Source organism: Mauremys reevesii, linkage group 1, assembly GCF_016161935.1.
Source record: "Mauremys reevesii isolate NIE-2019 linkage group 1, ASM1616193v1, whole genome shotgun sequence".
Classification (NCBI taxonomy): Eukaryota; Metazoa; Chordata; order Testudines; family Geoemydidae; genus Mauremys; species Mauremys reevesii.
The window spans coordinates 103,930,985-103,948,474 of record NC_052623.1 but is presented as its reverse complement, the minus strand read 5'-3'; the positions used below and the strand labels follow the sequence as shown (position 1 = coordinate 103,948,474).

At 42.1% G+C, this 17,490-nt stretch overlaps 1 protein-coding gene across 2 annotated transcripts in view; it reads left to right on the top strand.

The window, feature by feature from the left end:
• The window catches only part of TMTC4 (transmembrane O-mannosyltransferase targeting cadherins 4), a 73,289-nt gene that overhangs the window by 7,984 nt on the left and 47,815 nt on the right, over nucleotides 1–17,490 (top strand). For both annotated transcript variants that reach the window (XM_039502559.1, XM_039502566.1), the window contains exons 3-5: nucleotides 162–277; nucleotides 3,764–3,980; nucleotides 7,067–7,154. In XM_039502559.1, the coding sequence (XP_039358493.1) occupies nucleotides 162–277; nucleotides 3,764–3,980; nucleotides 7,067–7,154 (421 nt within the window). The remainder of the gene's footprint in view (nucleotides 1–161; nucleotides 278–3,763; nucleotides 3,981–7,066; nucleotides 7,155–17,490) is intronic.

Below are 17,490 nucleotides of genomic sequence, written 5' to 3'. Positions count from 1 at the left end.
CAGGTTTCAGTAGCCAGTCACTGAAAGACTTGATCAAAAGTGTTGTCTATAAAATATGGTCATGGTGGTGCCCATTTGCTTTGTATGTAACTGGTCTCTTTCCAACTGCTTTAACTAAACTGAAATGTTAACAATGTGGTGCTAAATGTGTGTTCTTTCAGGACCTCAGAGCAGAAACTCCACTTGGTGACCTGTGGCATCATGACTTTTGGGGTGGCAAACTCAACAGCAATACCAGCCACAAATCATATCGACCACTTACTGTCCTGACTTTCAGGTGAGACCTGGTGCCGTTCCCATAGTACTGCGTTTGGAGGTTTATTTTGTTAACTGACTTTTTTTGTTTTGGAAAATAAGAGACTTTGAGGGAAGTGAAATCTCTGATGCAACTTATTTGCAGTACAGCTACTACCTTGCTTAACTCCAAAGACCTGAGCGTGCAATAAGCTCCATGCAGGTGAACTCTCACGTCCCACAGCTTGTTGCAGGTTCGGAACCAAAGGGTGAAATTCACCCTTATGCAGAGGGCCAGCATAAGGGATTTAATTGATGCATAGACCTCGTGTTGGTGCTCTGCATAAGGGTAAATTCTGCCCAGTGGGAAGAAAAGTGGAGCCTGGATAGATGAGAACATTATTCATAATTGTTTATATAATACTTCCTACTTAAATTTACCTCAGAGTCATGTTTAATATACCAAGAAAAGTATCCCTACCTCAGATTCTGTAATTGTGTTTTTTTCTCTTTAATCACTGTAATGTCTGAGCAGCTTCCACAAATTATCAGTTTAAGGTCTGAAGACCCTTCTATGATCTAAACCAGTTTTCTCCCTTTCGCTCAATTTCTTCTTCCCTTCTTTTTCCTATGGCAAGAGGTGCTGTGATATTAAACAGTAAGAATGTAGCTAGAGAAATATATTCATGTCACCAGAACCCTTTGGTGTAAGTAGACTGAACTGTATACATCCTGGTTGATGTATACATAGATTAAAAAACGAAACAAAGCTAAGTGCCCAGTTTTGTGTTTATCAATCTATCTTAAGTATATATAGAACATCAATAATAGTAGCTTCTAATCTAGGTGCTAAAATGCAGTGAGATAAGTATAAAACTAAACAAAAATGGGCTCTGTTCTCATTTTCCTGGGGTTCGGTTGCATTTTGATCTCTGCCCATCTACTCTAACCTCAGCTTGACAGTTTGTTTTTTAACTACTCACCCCGTCCTCCCTCTGATTCAGTTTTAATATACACCTCTACCCTGATATAATGCGCCTCGATATAACACAAATTCGGATATAATGCGGTAAAGCAGCGCTCCGGCGGGGCGGGACTGCACACTCTGGTGGATCAAAGCAAGTTCGATATAACGCGGTTTCACCTATAACATGGTAAGATTTTTTTGGCTCCAAAGGACAGCGTTATATCGCGGTAGAGGTGTGCTTTCCTGCTATGTATTAATGTATCTTTGTACATATATTTTTGCTTTCTTATAATAGCTGTACTGGAGGCAGCGTTGTTCAGTGAATAGAGCACAGGTCTGGGCATCAGTAGAACTGGGTTCTTCTCCCTGCTCTGCCACTGACTTGCAAAGTGATCTTGGGCAAGTCACTTTGCTTCTTTGTGCCTCTGTTTCCACACCCAGCCTTGTTCTTGTCCATTTAGGTTGTAGGCTCTTTGGGGCAAGGGCCATGGGACTTTCTCACAATGGCTAGATTGTAGAAGTTCACAGTTTACAGTCTACGTGGGGATGGGGTGGGGGGTGGATGTAGCTGCACTGTCCTAGAAGCAGACCAGGGAGACTGAGTTTCATCCATACTCCCCATTTGCCTGGGAAAGGAGTAAGTAACTTCACCGTTGTCATGGAGCTGCTTACTGCATGCTGTGAGCCTGGCCAGCCACTCCCCCTGGTGAGTAAAGGGGGCAGATCCAGGACTCCTCCCCACTCACTTGCTCTCAGCGGGGAGTATTGGGCAAGTATTCCCCTGCTCAATCTGTGACTCCAGCAGTAATGGTGAGAGAAGGGTCTGCATGGGACCTTACTTCCCTTTCCTCCCCTGCATGGTCAAGGAAGGGCTGTGACCATGAACTATGGGGTCCAATCTCAGTCCAATCTAGGCACCACGGTAATACAGATACAAATAATGTAAATGTCTGGGTGTTTGAAATGCCTATTACAGGCTTCCAGATATTGCATAAAACATACATTATAAAATGATTCCTTTCCTCCTGCGGCCTCTGAAGCTCATTCTGACTCCAGTAACACCCTGGTTAATTTAAACCGAAAACGTACGCATAAGTATTTAAAAATCTGAAACTGTAGAGGAACACGTGGAGGTAGCCAGTAAAATGCTATTTCCTCCAGCAAGAAATTGGCCTTCCCTAACTCCCTTAAGACTTTGCTTTTATGTGTATTACACATTTATAACAGGTTAGATCATCATAATGAACTCCACTTAAGCCAGATGCAGGTTGGATAGACATACTAGGTGAAATCCATTATCTAAATTAAGTTTCTGTATGTTTTTAGCATATTGCTTGTATTATACAGAACATTGTGGTACACTTTTTCCCCTTCAGCTTTCCTACCCAGAATAAGCACCTACACTGAACCTTTATCCAGACAGCCTGACCAGTACTAATTCCCTCTCTCGCCTCTCCAGCCTACTTTCCTGACCTCTTTTCACCTGCACTCCCTTCCCTGTCCCTGAAAGAATGCTGCTTCCACATACACCCTTTAAATAATGATGATGATGTGTGTTTTCCTTGTGCAAAATCCTGAAGTACATCACTTAACTGTATGTATAGAGCACCACGGAAATGCAACCACCGCTGGAGTGGAGAGTGAAAACCCAGCAGTGAGTAGGCCATACACACTGGAAAAATTTTGGCCAAGGATCCTGTGACAAATCTTTTTTTTTTTTTTTTTAACTGAAAGCTTCATGGGATCTTTAGTGTCTATGCAAGTCAGTTAGGACCTTAGTGTGTGAGTGGTGTGGACTTTTTTTTAAAAAACATTTATTTTAAGGTACACCTCTACCCTGATATAACGCTGTCCTCGGGAGCCAAAAAATCTTACCGCATTATAGGTGAAACTGTGTTATATCAAACTTACTTTGATCCGCCAGAGCATACAGCCCCGTCCCTCCGGAGCACTGCTTTACCGCGTTATATCCAAATTTGTGTTATATCGGGTCGCATTATATCGGGGTACAGGTATATAATCTGAAAGAACAGTCTCATATTACACCATCCTTCCTGCTTGCACCCCCAGGAACATTCATGTGCACACACTATCTTTGAAGTTCAAAGATGCCCTCCAGGAGGTTGGGCTGCTTTTCTGCAGGACTCTCCAACTTTCTAATTTTACACAGGGTTGCATCCCAGAGCACTACTAGAACATGCAACTTTAAAGTTATGGCGCCAACTGAGAAGCAGCCACAGTCGCTGTTTCCCATTTGGGATCTTGTAAAGGTAGTGGTCGTGCAAATTGGCACTGGTGTGAGGGTATGGATGTTATTCCGTAGGGAAATCCTCTGTCTGGGAAAGGATCAGGGCCTGGTAGCTGCAGGCTAAGAGCCTACAGGGATGCTTGGAGATAGAACCATGGTAAGGTGGGTGTGTTAGATATTATTTAAAATGTACTTTTAATATTAAGCTTATCGTGCAATGGCTACTACTCTTTCTTCAGGAGTGTTTAGTTTTTCTTTGTGTGTCTCCAAGCTCTCCTCTGACTCTTAATCTCAATGTTTTTGTTTTTATGTAGAATTAATTACCTTTTTGCTGGAGGCTTTCACCCAGTGGGTTTTCATGTCATCAATATAATACTGCATTGTGCTATCTCTGTATTAATGGTTGATGTCTTCTCGATATTATTGGGTGGGCTGCAATACAGCAGTAAAGGAAGAAGGCTAAACCTTGCTCCAAAAGCATCTCTTCTAGCTGCTTCACTGTTTGCTGTGCATCCAGTGCATACTGAATGTGTAAGTACCTAATACTTAGATCTTTGTATAATGTTTTATATCTCCAAAGTTCCTGACCAACGCTAATTAATCCTGGAACATTCCTATAAGTTGCACACTGTATCTGTCATTACTACCCAGAGTATCTATTGTTACAGCTTTGCATGTATTACATTGAGAATCATGTAATATTATGGTTAATGTGCCCACAAGTTAGTGATTCTTCAGAGCAAGTCACTATTTAGGGCAAAAAAGGGCAAAAAAGGTAAAGTACAATAGATAAACACTATTCTTTCAGGCCATCCATCTTTAGTTAGTGGATAAAGAATACATTGCTGGACATGCTATCTCATGAACAGTAGAGGAGAGGCATGAATAAACTGCATGCCAGGGCTTAATCACTGTTAATTCCTTTCTTTGCTTTACATAAAGTGGAGTCTCAACTAGGAGCAGGGAGGTTATATGGCCTCTGTGTTTGGCACTGGTGCAGCAACTCCTGGAACACAGTGTCCAGTTCTGGTGCTTGCAGTTCAAAAAAGATGATAAATTAGAGAGGGTTCTGAACTGAGCCATGCTAGCGATTAAAGGACTGGAAAACAAGTCATATGGCAATAGACACAAGAGCTCAATCTATTTAGTTTAACACAGTGAAGGTTAAGAGACTGACTTGATTAGTCTGCAATAAAAATACAAAACAAAAATTTGATAATGGGCACTTTAATCTAGCAGAAAAAGGAATAACAAAGTCCAGTGGCTGAAAGTTGAAGCTAGATAAATTCAGACTGAACTATAGTGCACATTTTTTAACAGCGAGGGTCAATAACCTTCGGAACAATTAACCAAGAGTTGTGTTGGATTCTCTGTTAATGGGAATATTTTAATTAAAAACTGGATGGTTTTTCTAAAAGATAGGCTTTTTAGTTCAACAGTAGTTATTGGACTTAAGGAGGAATTAATTCAAGGAAGCCCTATGGCCTGTGTTAGGCAAGAGGTCAGATTAGATAATCACAAATGGTACCTTCTGACCTTAAAATTCCTGAATATTCATAATCCAACAGGAGGCATTTTAACTGCCTTTCCATTGTAAATTATTAAAGAGTTTTAATTCTAACGTTCAGTCTGTGCCCTAGAAGTAAGTGCTCTTAAGTTTGGTACACATTTTCCATACATAGCAAAGGGATTTACTCCACCACTTGAGCCAGATCCTTGGCCCTGCTCCATCCCTTTTGCACAATGATGATGGTGAAAAAGAAAGGGACAGCTATATTAAACAGCCTGCTGGGGAATTGCTGTTGTGCAGGGGGATCCTTATGTACAGAGCTCTACATCAGGCTTTCCTGTCCCCCACCCTTAGTAAGAGGTGTGACCGGAGCATTCTGCATTTCGGCAATCTAGAGAACCATGGCTACCAGTGTAAAGTTATGTGAGGGTGAAGAGTGCTCTTGGCTGTCCCAAAGACCAGATGTAGGGCAAAAAGGTGGTGGAGAGCGCAGCTTCTGTGCACCTGGGAATCCGTGAAATCTTAGTGCAGCCTGAACAATAGAATTACTGCCTAGACCTTGATAATATAAACTATTACACATTTGTTTAAATTGGGCTCTAAATGTTACTAAGGCCCCAATTCTGCAAGCTAATCTGCATTGGCTCAGGGGGTCTGTTTGTATATATGAGCTTGCAGGATTGGGAACTATAAAATTTGTTTATATTTTGGAAAGAAGAACCTAGCATGCTGAAAATAAACATGCCTTTTTTTAGATCAGATGGTGCACAGATGTACTTAATCTGCTAAACAATGAATTATAAATCTTTTACACTCAATATTTTTAACTGTAACAATCAAGACATTGTGTGCTTCCAGCACATACATGAATGCGTTTCTCACCCCTCAAATAGCACCTCCCAGGAGGCTGAAAACTCAGTTGCTTTGAAATCATGACAACCCGTCTCTGAAATTAGATAGCAAGTTTTGACACATAACTGTGAAGAGTTTGTCACTTTCCTGTTTTGATTTTTGGTATGTTCAAAACCAAGGAATTTTAAAGCTTTCATATATAAAATGGATATTGAAAAGTTTAGTCTTGGTAATGTCTGAAGATAAAATTTGTTATGTCAGTATGATTTTTCTGAGTAGCAGGTAAGTACTTCTGCTGTATAGTTTTCTTTTAAAAAACAAAATGTGTTGAATTCTTCCTGTTCAAACACGAGTGATTAAAATATTACCTGTTGCATGGATTTGATAGCTAGTTTGATTGTAAAATTAAAACTGTGTGTTGCCTTGAGACCAGAGGCTGTGGGCCTGATCCTGTGCCTCTGTCTCACACAAGGAGTGCTGTTGAAGTCAATAAGACAGTAGGTATTAGAGGACCAGGCCCTTTGCTGTAATACATTGATGTTTATTTCTAGAATTGATTCTTTTATGTCATTAGCTGATGACAGTTCCTGAAACAGAACAGCACTTTGACTTTCACCTTCAAAGCGCATTACAGCCATTGAGTTAATCCTCACAACACGCTTATGAGGTAGAGAAATACTATTATCCTTAATTTACAAATAGAGAAACTGAGGCAGGGGTTAAGTGGCTTGTCCAAAGCCACACAGGGGTTCTTTCAGATCTGGAATTAGAATTCAGCAGTTTCTTTCCCAAAGGCCTGAATTAAAAGCGCGTTTGAAATCGGGGGGATCTTTCCATTGACTCCAGTGGGCTTTCGATCAGTCCCCTGGTCCTGCACTCAAACCGCTAGACCTTTCAGCTCTCGAAAATTCTATTTAAGTGATGCAGTTTACTCATTTGAGAGTAGCACAGCCTTGCTCCAGAGTCTGCATTTCACTCTGAACCCTGTGCTTTGCCCAAGAGAAGACTAGAGAACTCCAGTGAGGCAAGTTGGGGAGGCGTCTTCTGTCAACAAACAAATATTCCTCCAAAATCAGGGAAAATGCTCATGGTCTTATAAAGTTTATTAAAACAATTTACAGAAATGAAAGTCACACACAATGTTATGTCCGTTTCATATTTTCAGTGAATTATATTTCTGCGTTTTCTCACATATCAAAAATATTTTTTAAAGAAAAAACAAAGTAAATCCTTTTTTCTTTTTCTTTTTTCAAAGGTTGCAGGGATTGTTGGCAGAGCAGACCTGCTGTGTGCCCTGTTCTTTTTGTTGTCTTTCCTTGGCTACTGTAAAGCCTTTAGAGAAAGTAAGCATTATGTTTGCCTCTTTTGTGTAATTCATTATTTTTATTCACAGCCTCTGTAAAGTACAGTAAACTAAACCATCAGCTTGACATGAGCTATTTTTACTGCTGTTTAAATTATCAGGAAATACAGAAGATCTATTTTAACAGGTACATGCCACTAGAGGAAATGGGAGAAACTCTATACCTGACTCCTGTTGTACATTACATTAGAGACACATTTTATGTAAAAGATTTGTTTTGTAACAGGGCTTATTTTTTATGAACATAAAGGAATAAATCAGTTTAAACCGATGTCTCTCTGGGTATAAATTGACAGGCTAACTTTCCAATTTTAATCTTTTTGGCATGCTTGTCAACGTTATGCTGGGATTGTTTACACAGGAATTAAGTTTATAAGCCCTACTTGTATTTTAAAATACAGCCAAGTCCTGCTCACTTTGCTTACGTGACTAGTCCCTCTGAATTCAGTGGAAGTGATTGTTCATTTACCCCCTTTTTGACCCAAGCACTTAACTAAGGTTCAGAGTCCTGGAAATGTTCCGTTTCGGAGAAAAGGTTGATGATGCGTCAAAAAAAAAAATAGACTCCAACGTTGGTACATGCTTTTATAAATAAACAAATCCTGCTTGTCTAAATGCAGGAGGAGACAAAGGCAAAAGAAGTTTCTTAGCTTATGGGCCCAAGCGTATTGTCAGCCAGCACTCTGATCCAGACTACTACTACTATTGGGGTCATACCATGCTTGTAGGCTTCACCTTGGATTTCTTCAGGTGCTCTTTCTTTTTTTTCTCTCTCTCTCTTTCTTTGTCCTGTTTTGCCTTCTCTCTCACGTACACTCTCCCCTTACGCAAAACAATACTCAGCAAAACTCCCTGTGCTCACACTATCCAGGACTCCTGGGCAGGTTCATATAACCCTTTTTTCTTAGCTGCAAGTTTGTGATTAATATACCATTACAGTTATGTTAACAGATGGGTGCAAATGCACCCTCCAATCTCAAGGTTTTAACTCAACTTAGAACAAGGTTTCAGCAAGCTCATAACATGTTTAAGGTGTACTGAATTTGGCCCATAGGCTTTAGTTCACAGCACCTGTATTATTTTAACATGCATAGACCTTTCAGAGACACTCTTCCAAGTGAGCTCTGCTGTGGTATTTGATCTGGAAGGAATTTGGTGGTACAGATACTTTGCTTTGAGAAAATATCTTGGGGCCCTATTTAACAGAGGTGTCTAAAAAAATACATTAATGTCTGATCATGAAGTTATACATATGTGTACAGAGCATTGAAAATCTGGCTATAGCATCTTAATGTGCCTCTGCCAGAAATGTGGGTGGGGTTAAGGCCCTATTTAGTGGCTCTGTGAGTGCTGTGGTAGAAGAACTTTGTTATAATACTTCTCTAAGATACGATAGACTACTGGCCACATAAATGATTTTTAATGGCTGCTGTTCACTTCTAAATGTTTGTGTAGCTAGTGACTATGCCAACTAAACTGAGCTTAATCAAGAAACTCTACACCATCACGCTCACAATGAATAGTCCAGACACCATCTTGTATTTTATATTTACTTCTCTCGCTACATATTTGTGTCAGAAAAGGTCATTGGAGGTTTTTAAGAACAAGTTAAACACCTGTCAGGGATCATCTAGGTATACTTAATCCTGCCTCTGTGTGGGGGGATGGGGTAGATGACCTCTTGAGGTCCCTTCCAGATCTACATTTATGGGATTCTATATGCTATATTTCCCTGCAATCACTCTGTACTAAATCAAATAAATTAAAGACAACTTTGTGCATGCAATAAGACCCTGTATGAGACTTGTCTGCCAGTTTGTTGATGCTGGTAGATATGTGGCAGAGGTAGAACGCCACTAGAAGAACACAGGAACAAAACATTAGCATGACTCTTGGAGACTTTTTAAAATAACAATTTTACTATGATGAGTAGACTGAAACTTATTGAAAAGAATCTTTAGGCTCTGATCCTACATATTCTGAATATTTGTGCAATACAAAAAGACTAGCCAGGCTGTTTTAAGAAGCCTTGGTTACTTTATTAGCCACCTTGTGCAGAAACCTCTGGCCAGAGATGTAGTGGGGGAACCCTTCAATGTGTAGGAGGATGTACAGAGTACTGCTTGGACAATCTGTTGGAAACAATGAATTGCAGACAACTGTCTTTATGGTACTACTGACAGGAGAAATAAAAAGTAAAGCTGGAGAAAAATTCCATGAAAGAAACAGTCTCATCTTTGCTTAACCTCATCCTTGTCCCTTGAGGTCATAAGATGGGAACTCTGTTTTCTGAAGCAATGTCTTGTGGTGGGCATGGGGCTAATCTTTGAAAATGCTGACTCTTGTGCTTTTAGCAGACTCCTATAGAGTACTTAAAACAGTGTGTTGTGTGGGATAGATGTGGCATTACATCAATACTAGTGACCTTCTAAGAATATTCAACGTTAACAGATATAGTTATTCTTTATTAAGCTGGTTTATCAGGGAAAGCCCAATCTCCCTGCCTTTTATCTTCCAGGCCAATTCAGCTCTCCCAAAGTTCATAGTGGCCCTCACCACACCACCTTTGGCACTGTTTGGGGAAAGCAACCGAGGATTTCTTCATGCCCAAGAATTGTATCCAAGCTTTCTGCTCATGGCTCTCCCAAAATCTGAATTCAGTTGCCTTCTCCTAGGAGCCTTTCATAACTGCCTCAGCTCATATATCACAGATTCAGTTTGGGGAGTCATAAATGAGGGAATATTTGTTAAAGATGTAGTGAGATACTGTGGAAAGCAGTAGCAGGCCGCATGGAAGTTGGCAGGAGGAGCACAGGTGCAGGAGGGTGCTCCCCCCTTCCAGGTTACACACATGTTGGCACAGGCTGGTTCTGTTCTTAAAGCGGAGTTCTAGTCTGAAAAGTGACTGTAAAATGCCACTGTATGCTTTGGTGTTTGACTGACTTTCAGAACAAATGTAGTTTTTTGTAAGGAAAAAGATGTGGGTTCCACTCCTCCCTCACCAAATATCCCTGCAAACTCAGCCTCCTTAGACTCAAGTTGGGTTCCTTCTTTCCACACACCTTCGCCAGTAATAAAGATGACCCAATTAGGCCCTCGGTGATACTTGTGGACCCATTGCCTAAGTGGGTTTTCACAGTGATCAGAGTCTGTGAACAATTCTGCTGATATGCCAGCTGCACAAGTGAGTGTGTACCCTGGGGGTCAGGCACACTTGTGCAGCAAGTGCTTTAGCATCCACTGCAGTGTCCTCGCTTCTTTTTATTAAGAGAGAGAGCTAGCGTACAGCTAGTGCTGTAGCTGAACTGCAAATCACACTACTGGCTGCAGTATAGATGTCCCCTTAACTGTGGTGGTTCTGCAGGGCATGCAGGAGTAAAAATCCATAAAAACATTTTTTGCCTCCAAGGTAAGCGCATATGACTGACTATTTAGAAAGAACAGACCTGTTAAGCAATAAGATGTATTTTTTACATTTTTGGGAGTCAGACCTGAAAAGGTCCAGAGAGGAAGCTGGCACTGCCTGGGAGGGGTGAAGTATCAAAGCTGTTCCAGGGGTGCGGGAAAGCAGGAGAAGTTGTCAACCTGGAAAACTTTCAGGAGAGGAAGAATGTTTTTTGCAGTTTGTTATATTCTAGCACGCTTGTCTAGTTTGGTTTACTTTTGACTTTTGTCTGGATTGTCAGACAGACTCTGGTTTAACTGGAGTCTTTTGTATTACATTTAAGAAAAATGCATCAAGATATAGGGTATAATTATGTCTTGTGTGTCCCGGGTCTAAATTTCTCTCACTCCCTTTTCATGGTATTTGATGTCACTAAACTCCTCCAGATAATATTTTATTTGCATGGCTACTAATCCATTTTCTCATTCTCTCCCTCTATTTTAAAACACATTTATCTGGGACTGAAAATCTACTCTGGCTATTGGAAAAAGCAAGAGCTGACAACTGTTAGGATATAGTAGATACTGTAAGACAGTTGTAAATTATTGACTTTAAGTTGATTGAATTTTAATACACTGTACTTAAGGGAATTAATAAAGAGATCTATAATGTTCATCCTGCCTTGCTTTGTCCTCAGCCCTGTAATCAATCCTGTCGTGGGTGTTTTGCTCTGTGGATTTGTGATAATTGTGTGATGTGGGATGATATTAACTTGAGATTCACTGCATGTGAATAATATTTGGCCAAGATATTAACCAAATGATCATACCCTTCATTCCTATATTGTGCACATGCTAAAAGTGACTTTGTTCTGCTTTTGCTTTTTATTCAGAGTTTCAAGTTTCTGGTTAATATTCTTTTCCACCCACCTCTTGCTGTCTTTAATGTGGTATAACATTCAAAGTAAAGTAGAGTGATGTGCATTTGCGTGATTCTACTGCTCATATTTTGTTTAGACTGGAAATATTCATCTCTTCTACGTGAAGATTACCATTATAGTATTGAAGCAGACTTTGTGAACTATTTCTGTTAGCTGTTCTGCAGTTGGCAGATGACTGTTCTTTTGCCATTAAACACTTGGGGCCTGATTTTTCAGAGAGGTGTCTGTTTGTGCAGTTCATGTGTCTGCACATCAGGTGTCTCCTATGTGCATGGCTAATTTTGAAAATCTCAGCCCTGTTTTATTTCTCCTCTTCCTGTCTAAAATAATTGTGTAGCTTTTCTATGTAGTATGAAATGAGTGGCGCATTTCTCCCCTGACATGGTTGTAGGTGAATGATAGATAGGGCTCCATATCTGTCACGGATTCCATGACTTTCCGCAACCTCTGTGACATCTGCAGCGGCCGGTATGGCTGACCTTAGGGCTGGCCCCAGGGACCACCCAAGCAAGAGCCGGGGTGGTGGGAGTAGCTGCAGCTCAGCGGCTCCCAGCAGCGGCCCCGGGGGTGGCCAGAGCAGCAGCGGTTGGGTGGCTCTGGGGGCAGTTGGAGAAGCTGCTGCTCGGTGGCCCCTGGCAGCTGGTGCCGCTGTCCCTGTCTCTCCCCCCCGCCCCAAGCAGCAGGCCCTCTCCTGCCCCCTAGAGCAGCGCCCCCCCCTAAGATTTAATCAGGGGTATTTATAGTACGAGCCCTGGATAGGGCATGGACCGTGAATTTTTGTTTATTGCTCATGACCTGAACATGACTTTTACTAAAAATACCCATGACTAATTCATAGCCTTAGTGATAGATGAATTGATCCCCTTATAGAGCAGTTTACGTTTATATACTTAGATTAGGGATTCTTGGGATATATGGGTCCTTTAGGACCTCAGAAGGCCATGGCACTCCTTGTCCTAGTTTCATCTCTAAGGGTATGTCCATACTGCGAGCTGGAGGTGCAAGTCCCACTCGAGAAGATATACTCGCCCTAGCGCTCATCACACTAGTGTGCTAACAAGAGAGCGTAGCTGCGGCAGCAGAACAGGTTAGCAGCACTGAACACGCATGCAGGGTCCTGGCTGGGTACATGATGGGGGCGGCTAGCCCCTCCCACAGCTCGCACTGCTGTGGCTACATTCTATTTTTAGCACATGTGAGTGTGTCTGCTTGAGCTGGAAATCACCCCCCGCCCCCAGCTCGAAGTGTAGATGTCCTAAGAGAATATGTAGCTGAACTGAACATCAGAGGGATTAATATCAGGGAGGGAGAGGAATTATTTAAGCTTAGTACCAATGTGGACACAAGAACAAATGGATATAAACTGGACACTAGGAAGTTTAGACTTGAAATTAGACGAAGGTTTCTAACCTTAGAGGAGTGAAGTTCTGGAACAGCCTTCCAAGGGGAGTAGTGGGGGCAAAAGACATATCTGGCTTCAAGACTAAGTTTGATAAGTTTATGGAGGGGATGGTATGATGGGATAGCCTAATTTTGGCAATTAATTTAGCAATTGATCATTGGTTATCAGCAGGTAAGTATGCCCAGTGGTCTGTGATGGGATGTTAGATGGGTTGGGATCTGAGTTACTACAGAGAATTCTTTCCTGGGTGCTGGCTGGTGAGTCTTGCCCACATGCTCAGGGTTTAACTGATCGCCATATTTGGGGTCGGGAAGGAATTTTCCTCCAGGGCAGATTGGCAGAGGCCCTGGAGGTTTTTCGCCTTCCTCTGCAGCATGGAGCACGGGGCACTTGCTGGAGGATCCTCTGCAGCTTGAGGTCTTCAAACCATAGTTTGAGGACTTCAATAACTCAGACATAGGTTAGGGGTTTGTTATAGACGTGGATGGGTGAGATTCTGTGGCCTGCATTGTGCAGGAGGTCAGGCTAGATGATCATAATGGTCCCTTCTGACCTTAAAGTCTATGAGTCTGAGTTTATGAACAGCAGTGCTAGATGGAGCCAAAGAACTGGAGATGAATGAAGAGGTCTTGGTCTTAGGAAATATGTGAAGTTAAATTCCAATTGCAGATACTAACCTGGTCTCTTTGGACCAGTGAGTTCTTACCTCAGGTCTCTGAAGCTGAAGGGAAAGTAGCTTAAAATCAGTCAGCTGAGACTTGTCATGGAGATTGAAAATGGACAGGTCTTTTCTTGAGGAAGGAAAGAAGGAAACTACACATGGTAACCAGAGGGCTGTGGGTTGTTTTATGTAGCTGGGTTATGCACTCTAGATTAGTGGTTCCCCACGTTTTATATTGGTGACCCTTTTCACAAAGCAAGCCTCTGAGTGCGACCCCCTTTATAAATTAAAACACTTTTTATATTTAACACTATTATAAATGCTGGAGGTGAAGTGGGGCTTGAGGGGGAGGCTGACAGCACGTGATTTATGAGGAGAGGCTGAGGGAACTGAGATTGTTTAGTCTGCAGAAGAGAAGAATGAGGGGAGATTTGATAGCTGCTTTCAACTACCTGAAAGGGGCTTCCAAAGAGGATGGATCTAGACTGTTCTCAGTGGTAGAAGATGACAAAACAAGGAGTAATGGTCTCAAGTTGCAGAGGGGGAGGCTTAGGTTGGACATTAGGAAAAACTTTTTCACTAGTAGGGTGGTGAAGCACTGGAATGGGTTACCTAGGGAGGTGGGGGAATCTCCTTCCTTAGAGGTTTTTAAGGTCAGGCTTGACAAAGCCCTGGCTGGGATGATTTAGTTGGGTTTGGTCCTGCTTTGAGCAGGGGGTTGGACTAGATGACCACCTGAGGTCCCTTCCAACCCTGAGATTCTATGATCCCCTGAGGTGTCATGACCCCCAGTTTGAGAACCTCTGCTCTTTCTTTCTTGTTTGGTTGGCCAGCCCAAAACCTGAGAGTGGCTTATTGGTTCAGGACATTGCTTAACTTTTTTTCTCTTGTTGAACCATAATAATAAATGTGAGGTCTCTCCAAAAGAGAAGTTAACTTTGCTTTCTTAAGTGCTGCGGTATGTCCCCTCAAAAACACGGCTGCTGTCACCTTAAAATCCAAGCTGTCCATCAGTTACAGTAGAAAAGCCTAGGCTCAATTAATTCCACAGTGTGGAGCATCCGGTGTATGCAGAATTACTTAGAAATGTTCACCTACCACAGCAATCAATGGATGACCATCCCATAGTGGTTTTTCTCCAGCTCATGTGGGTTGGTCATTCAGTCACCCGGACTCTCGCCCTTATTCTTGTTCTAAGAAGCAGCAATCTTAAGATCTCTTTATGTATAAGTACAAAACACTGCATTGATTTCCAGCTTTTTTAACAGGAATTTAATGCACACTTTGTTTCTTTGGCTTATTTACAATCGTACCCATCTGTTAGTGTGGCACTATGCCCACTCACAATATGGTGTACTGCTTTCAACTAGGTACAGGTGCCAACCAAAGATTGGTTTCCTTTTCTGACAGAAGATCTTAGTGGGAAGCAATGCAATGTTAAGGGAATGTGCTTCATTAAATTGATTACCTTGGTTGGTATGTGTGTATCTTATAATAATTAGCGCTTATACTTTACAATGTTTTACATTTTCAGAACGCTGTTCAACAGTTAATTGACGGCATTGCTAAGTGCCTTTCTTCTGGATCATTTTTCCAGGCTAGCTCAGTACTGACACTTCTGCATGAAGAATAAAAATTATTGACCCAAGGAAAAACACAAGAAAATATATATTTAAATCTTACAGTACAGTACTGTCCTTTTGAAAGTGCAAAAGGGAATAAAGGGACTGGAATTGCATTTATAAAGGAGAGGAGCTTGATTTTTATTTCTCTTTTCATGCTGAGCACTTTCAACATCTAGGAGTGCTTGTACTTAACCAGAATCATGCTGAGATGATTCTGGCTTCTGAGAATCAAGGTGTGCCCAAGAAGTAGTCTCTGCTTCTTGTGTATATACGAGAGCAAAAAAAAAAAAGTAACAACAAATGTAAAATAGGTGTGACGTTAGCATCTATCTGGGACTATGGCAATTCAAGCTGGAAACTTGAGCTGGTTTTCCCTTGGCCTCTGGCATTACAACACAATAGGAGCACGCGTCCATGCTCAGGAGAAACATGAGCTTTATCTTACTTCATGTGGAAATTTTGCCTCCATATGTATATGATGAGGATAGAAGAATGGAGAAAAATAATCTTGTTCCAGTGTGGCTATCAATTTGAAAACTTTCTTTGTAGTAGTAGATACTCAAACATGAAATTACTCATCTTGAGGCTTTTAATTTTGCATGTGTTTCATATTCATCTGTGGAAGCAGGGAAATAATTAACAAGAATTTGAAGGGAATTTTAATGCATTTCCCTGCTTCCACAATCATATTACAATAGCACTCGGAGGGCCCAGGATTTGGGCCATTTAATGTGAGATGTTCTATTTACATGTAGAAAGAGAGAGCCCCTGTCCCAAAGAGCTTAATTTAAAGTGGAAACCTGGACAAAGAGTGGGAGAAAGGAAGCGTTATACCCCCATTTTACATATAGGAAATCAAGGCACACCGAGATCAAGGGTCACAATGGGAGTCTGTGGCAGAGCTGGGAGCTTTGAACTCAATATCCTGAGTCCTAGTCAAATGCCTTAATCATAAGATCATCCTTCCTCTCAAGTAAGCAGAGTTGTTCAGTTTCCTAAGTCTATATTTCCATGCTGGACTGGAATAACCCTTCAGTGGGGTACATACTAAGCCAAATGCATCCCTGGGTTCCGTCATCCAAAACCTTCAGCATAGTTACCCCAAAGATGAATTTGGCTTGTTTTTATGTTTGCTTGTATACTATCTGTATTTCAAATAAAGTCCTTTCTGTTTGGCTGATCTATCCGGGTGGTGTCAGGGATCAGGGTCTGCAGCAGAAGCAGTCAACTGGCAACCCAGCAAGTACAGCTGGCCTGCAGCAGGCTACTTGATTGACGACACCATATGATTGGTCAGGAAGGGTGGCTGACTTTTAAGCCCAGCAGCAGCTCTCTGCCGTCAGTGCATATCATGCCTGCTGTTGCACTTGCTCCTGTTCCAGTTCCTGCTTCCAGTCCCTGCTCTTGCTCTGCTCCGCTCCAGTCCTGGTTCCCATTTGGCTCCTACCTCTCCAGAACTGATCCTCTGCCCTCGCTTATGACTCTGGTTGACCTTCAGTCTCTGGCATTCGGCTCCTGTCCACCTCTGACTTACGACTCTGATTACACTTTGGCATTTGGCTACTGATTCTTGACTCATTCCTGGACTTTGCCCACCTTGGACCCAGCTGTAATCGATAGACTGAATTTTCCCTTTAACCATTAGGCCATACCGCCCATGGCCCAGTCTCTAACAATTGGAGCAGCCTCCCAAAATAACAAGGCTAGGGGTCCATCTCGCTGACATAGATCTCACCCAGGCTAGTCCTTCATTAGTAGAGTTGGTAGGAGCTCTATGAAACTTGCAGGAGCAGGGGGCATCAGCAGGTGCCCCAATTCCAGCCCTCTGGGAACTGAAGATCCTGCTGCCAGAAAAATTTGGCTATGATCGCAGCCAATTCTGAGCCTTCCTGAACCAGTGCTGGCTCCTGTTCTTATGTCCTCTTTGTTCCCTACCGACCAGGCTTGGGTTGAGCTTATTAGTTGATTGACTGGGGAAGTCTTGGCTTAGGCATCTGCCATTTTGGAACAGTCCTGCCCTCCTGGGCCAGTTGGAGGGGTTTATTCAAGCAGTGTTTGTGATCTTTGCTGACCCTCACTGCTCTTGAACTGCCAAGGCTAAACTTCAAGTGCTGCGGTAGGGGTGTTGATTTGTGGCCAAATACATAGCCAGATTCCACCATCTGTCCATGGATGCTGAATGGAACGAGGCAGCACAGCGCCACCATTTCTGGCTAGGGTTGAACAAAGCTGCTGAAGATGAACTGGTGTGGTTCAAAGCGCCATCTAGTCTAGACATCCTGAATAATTTGTGCATTCAAATT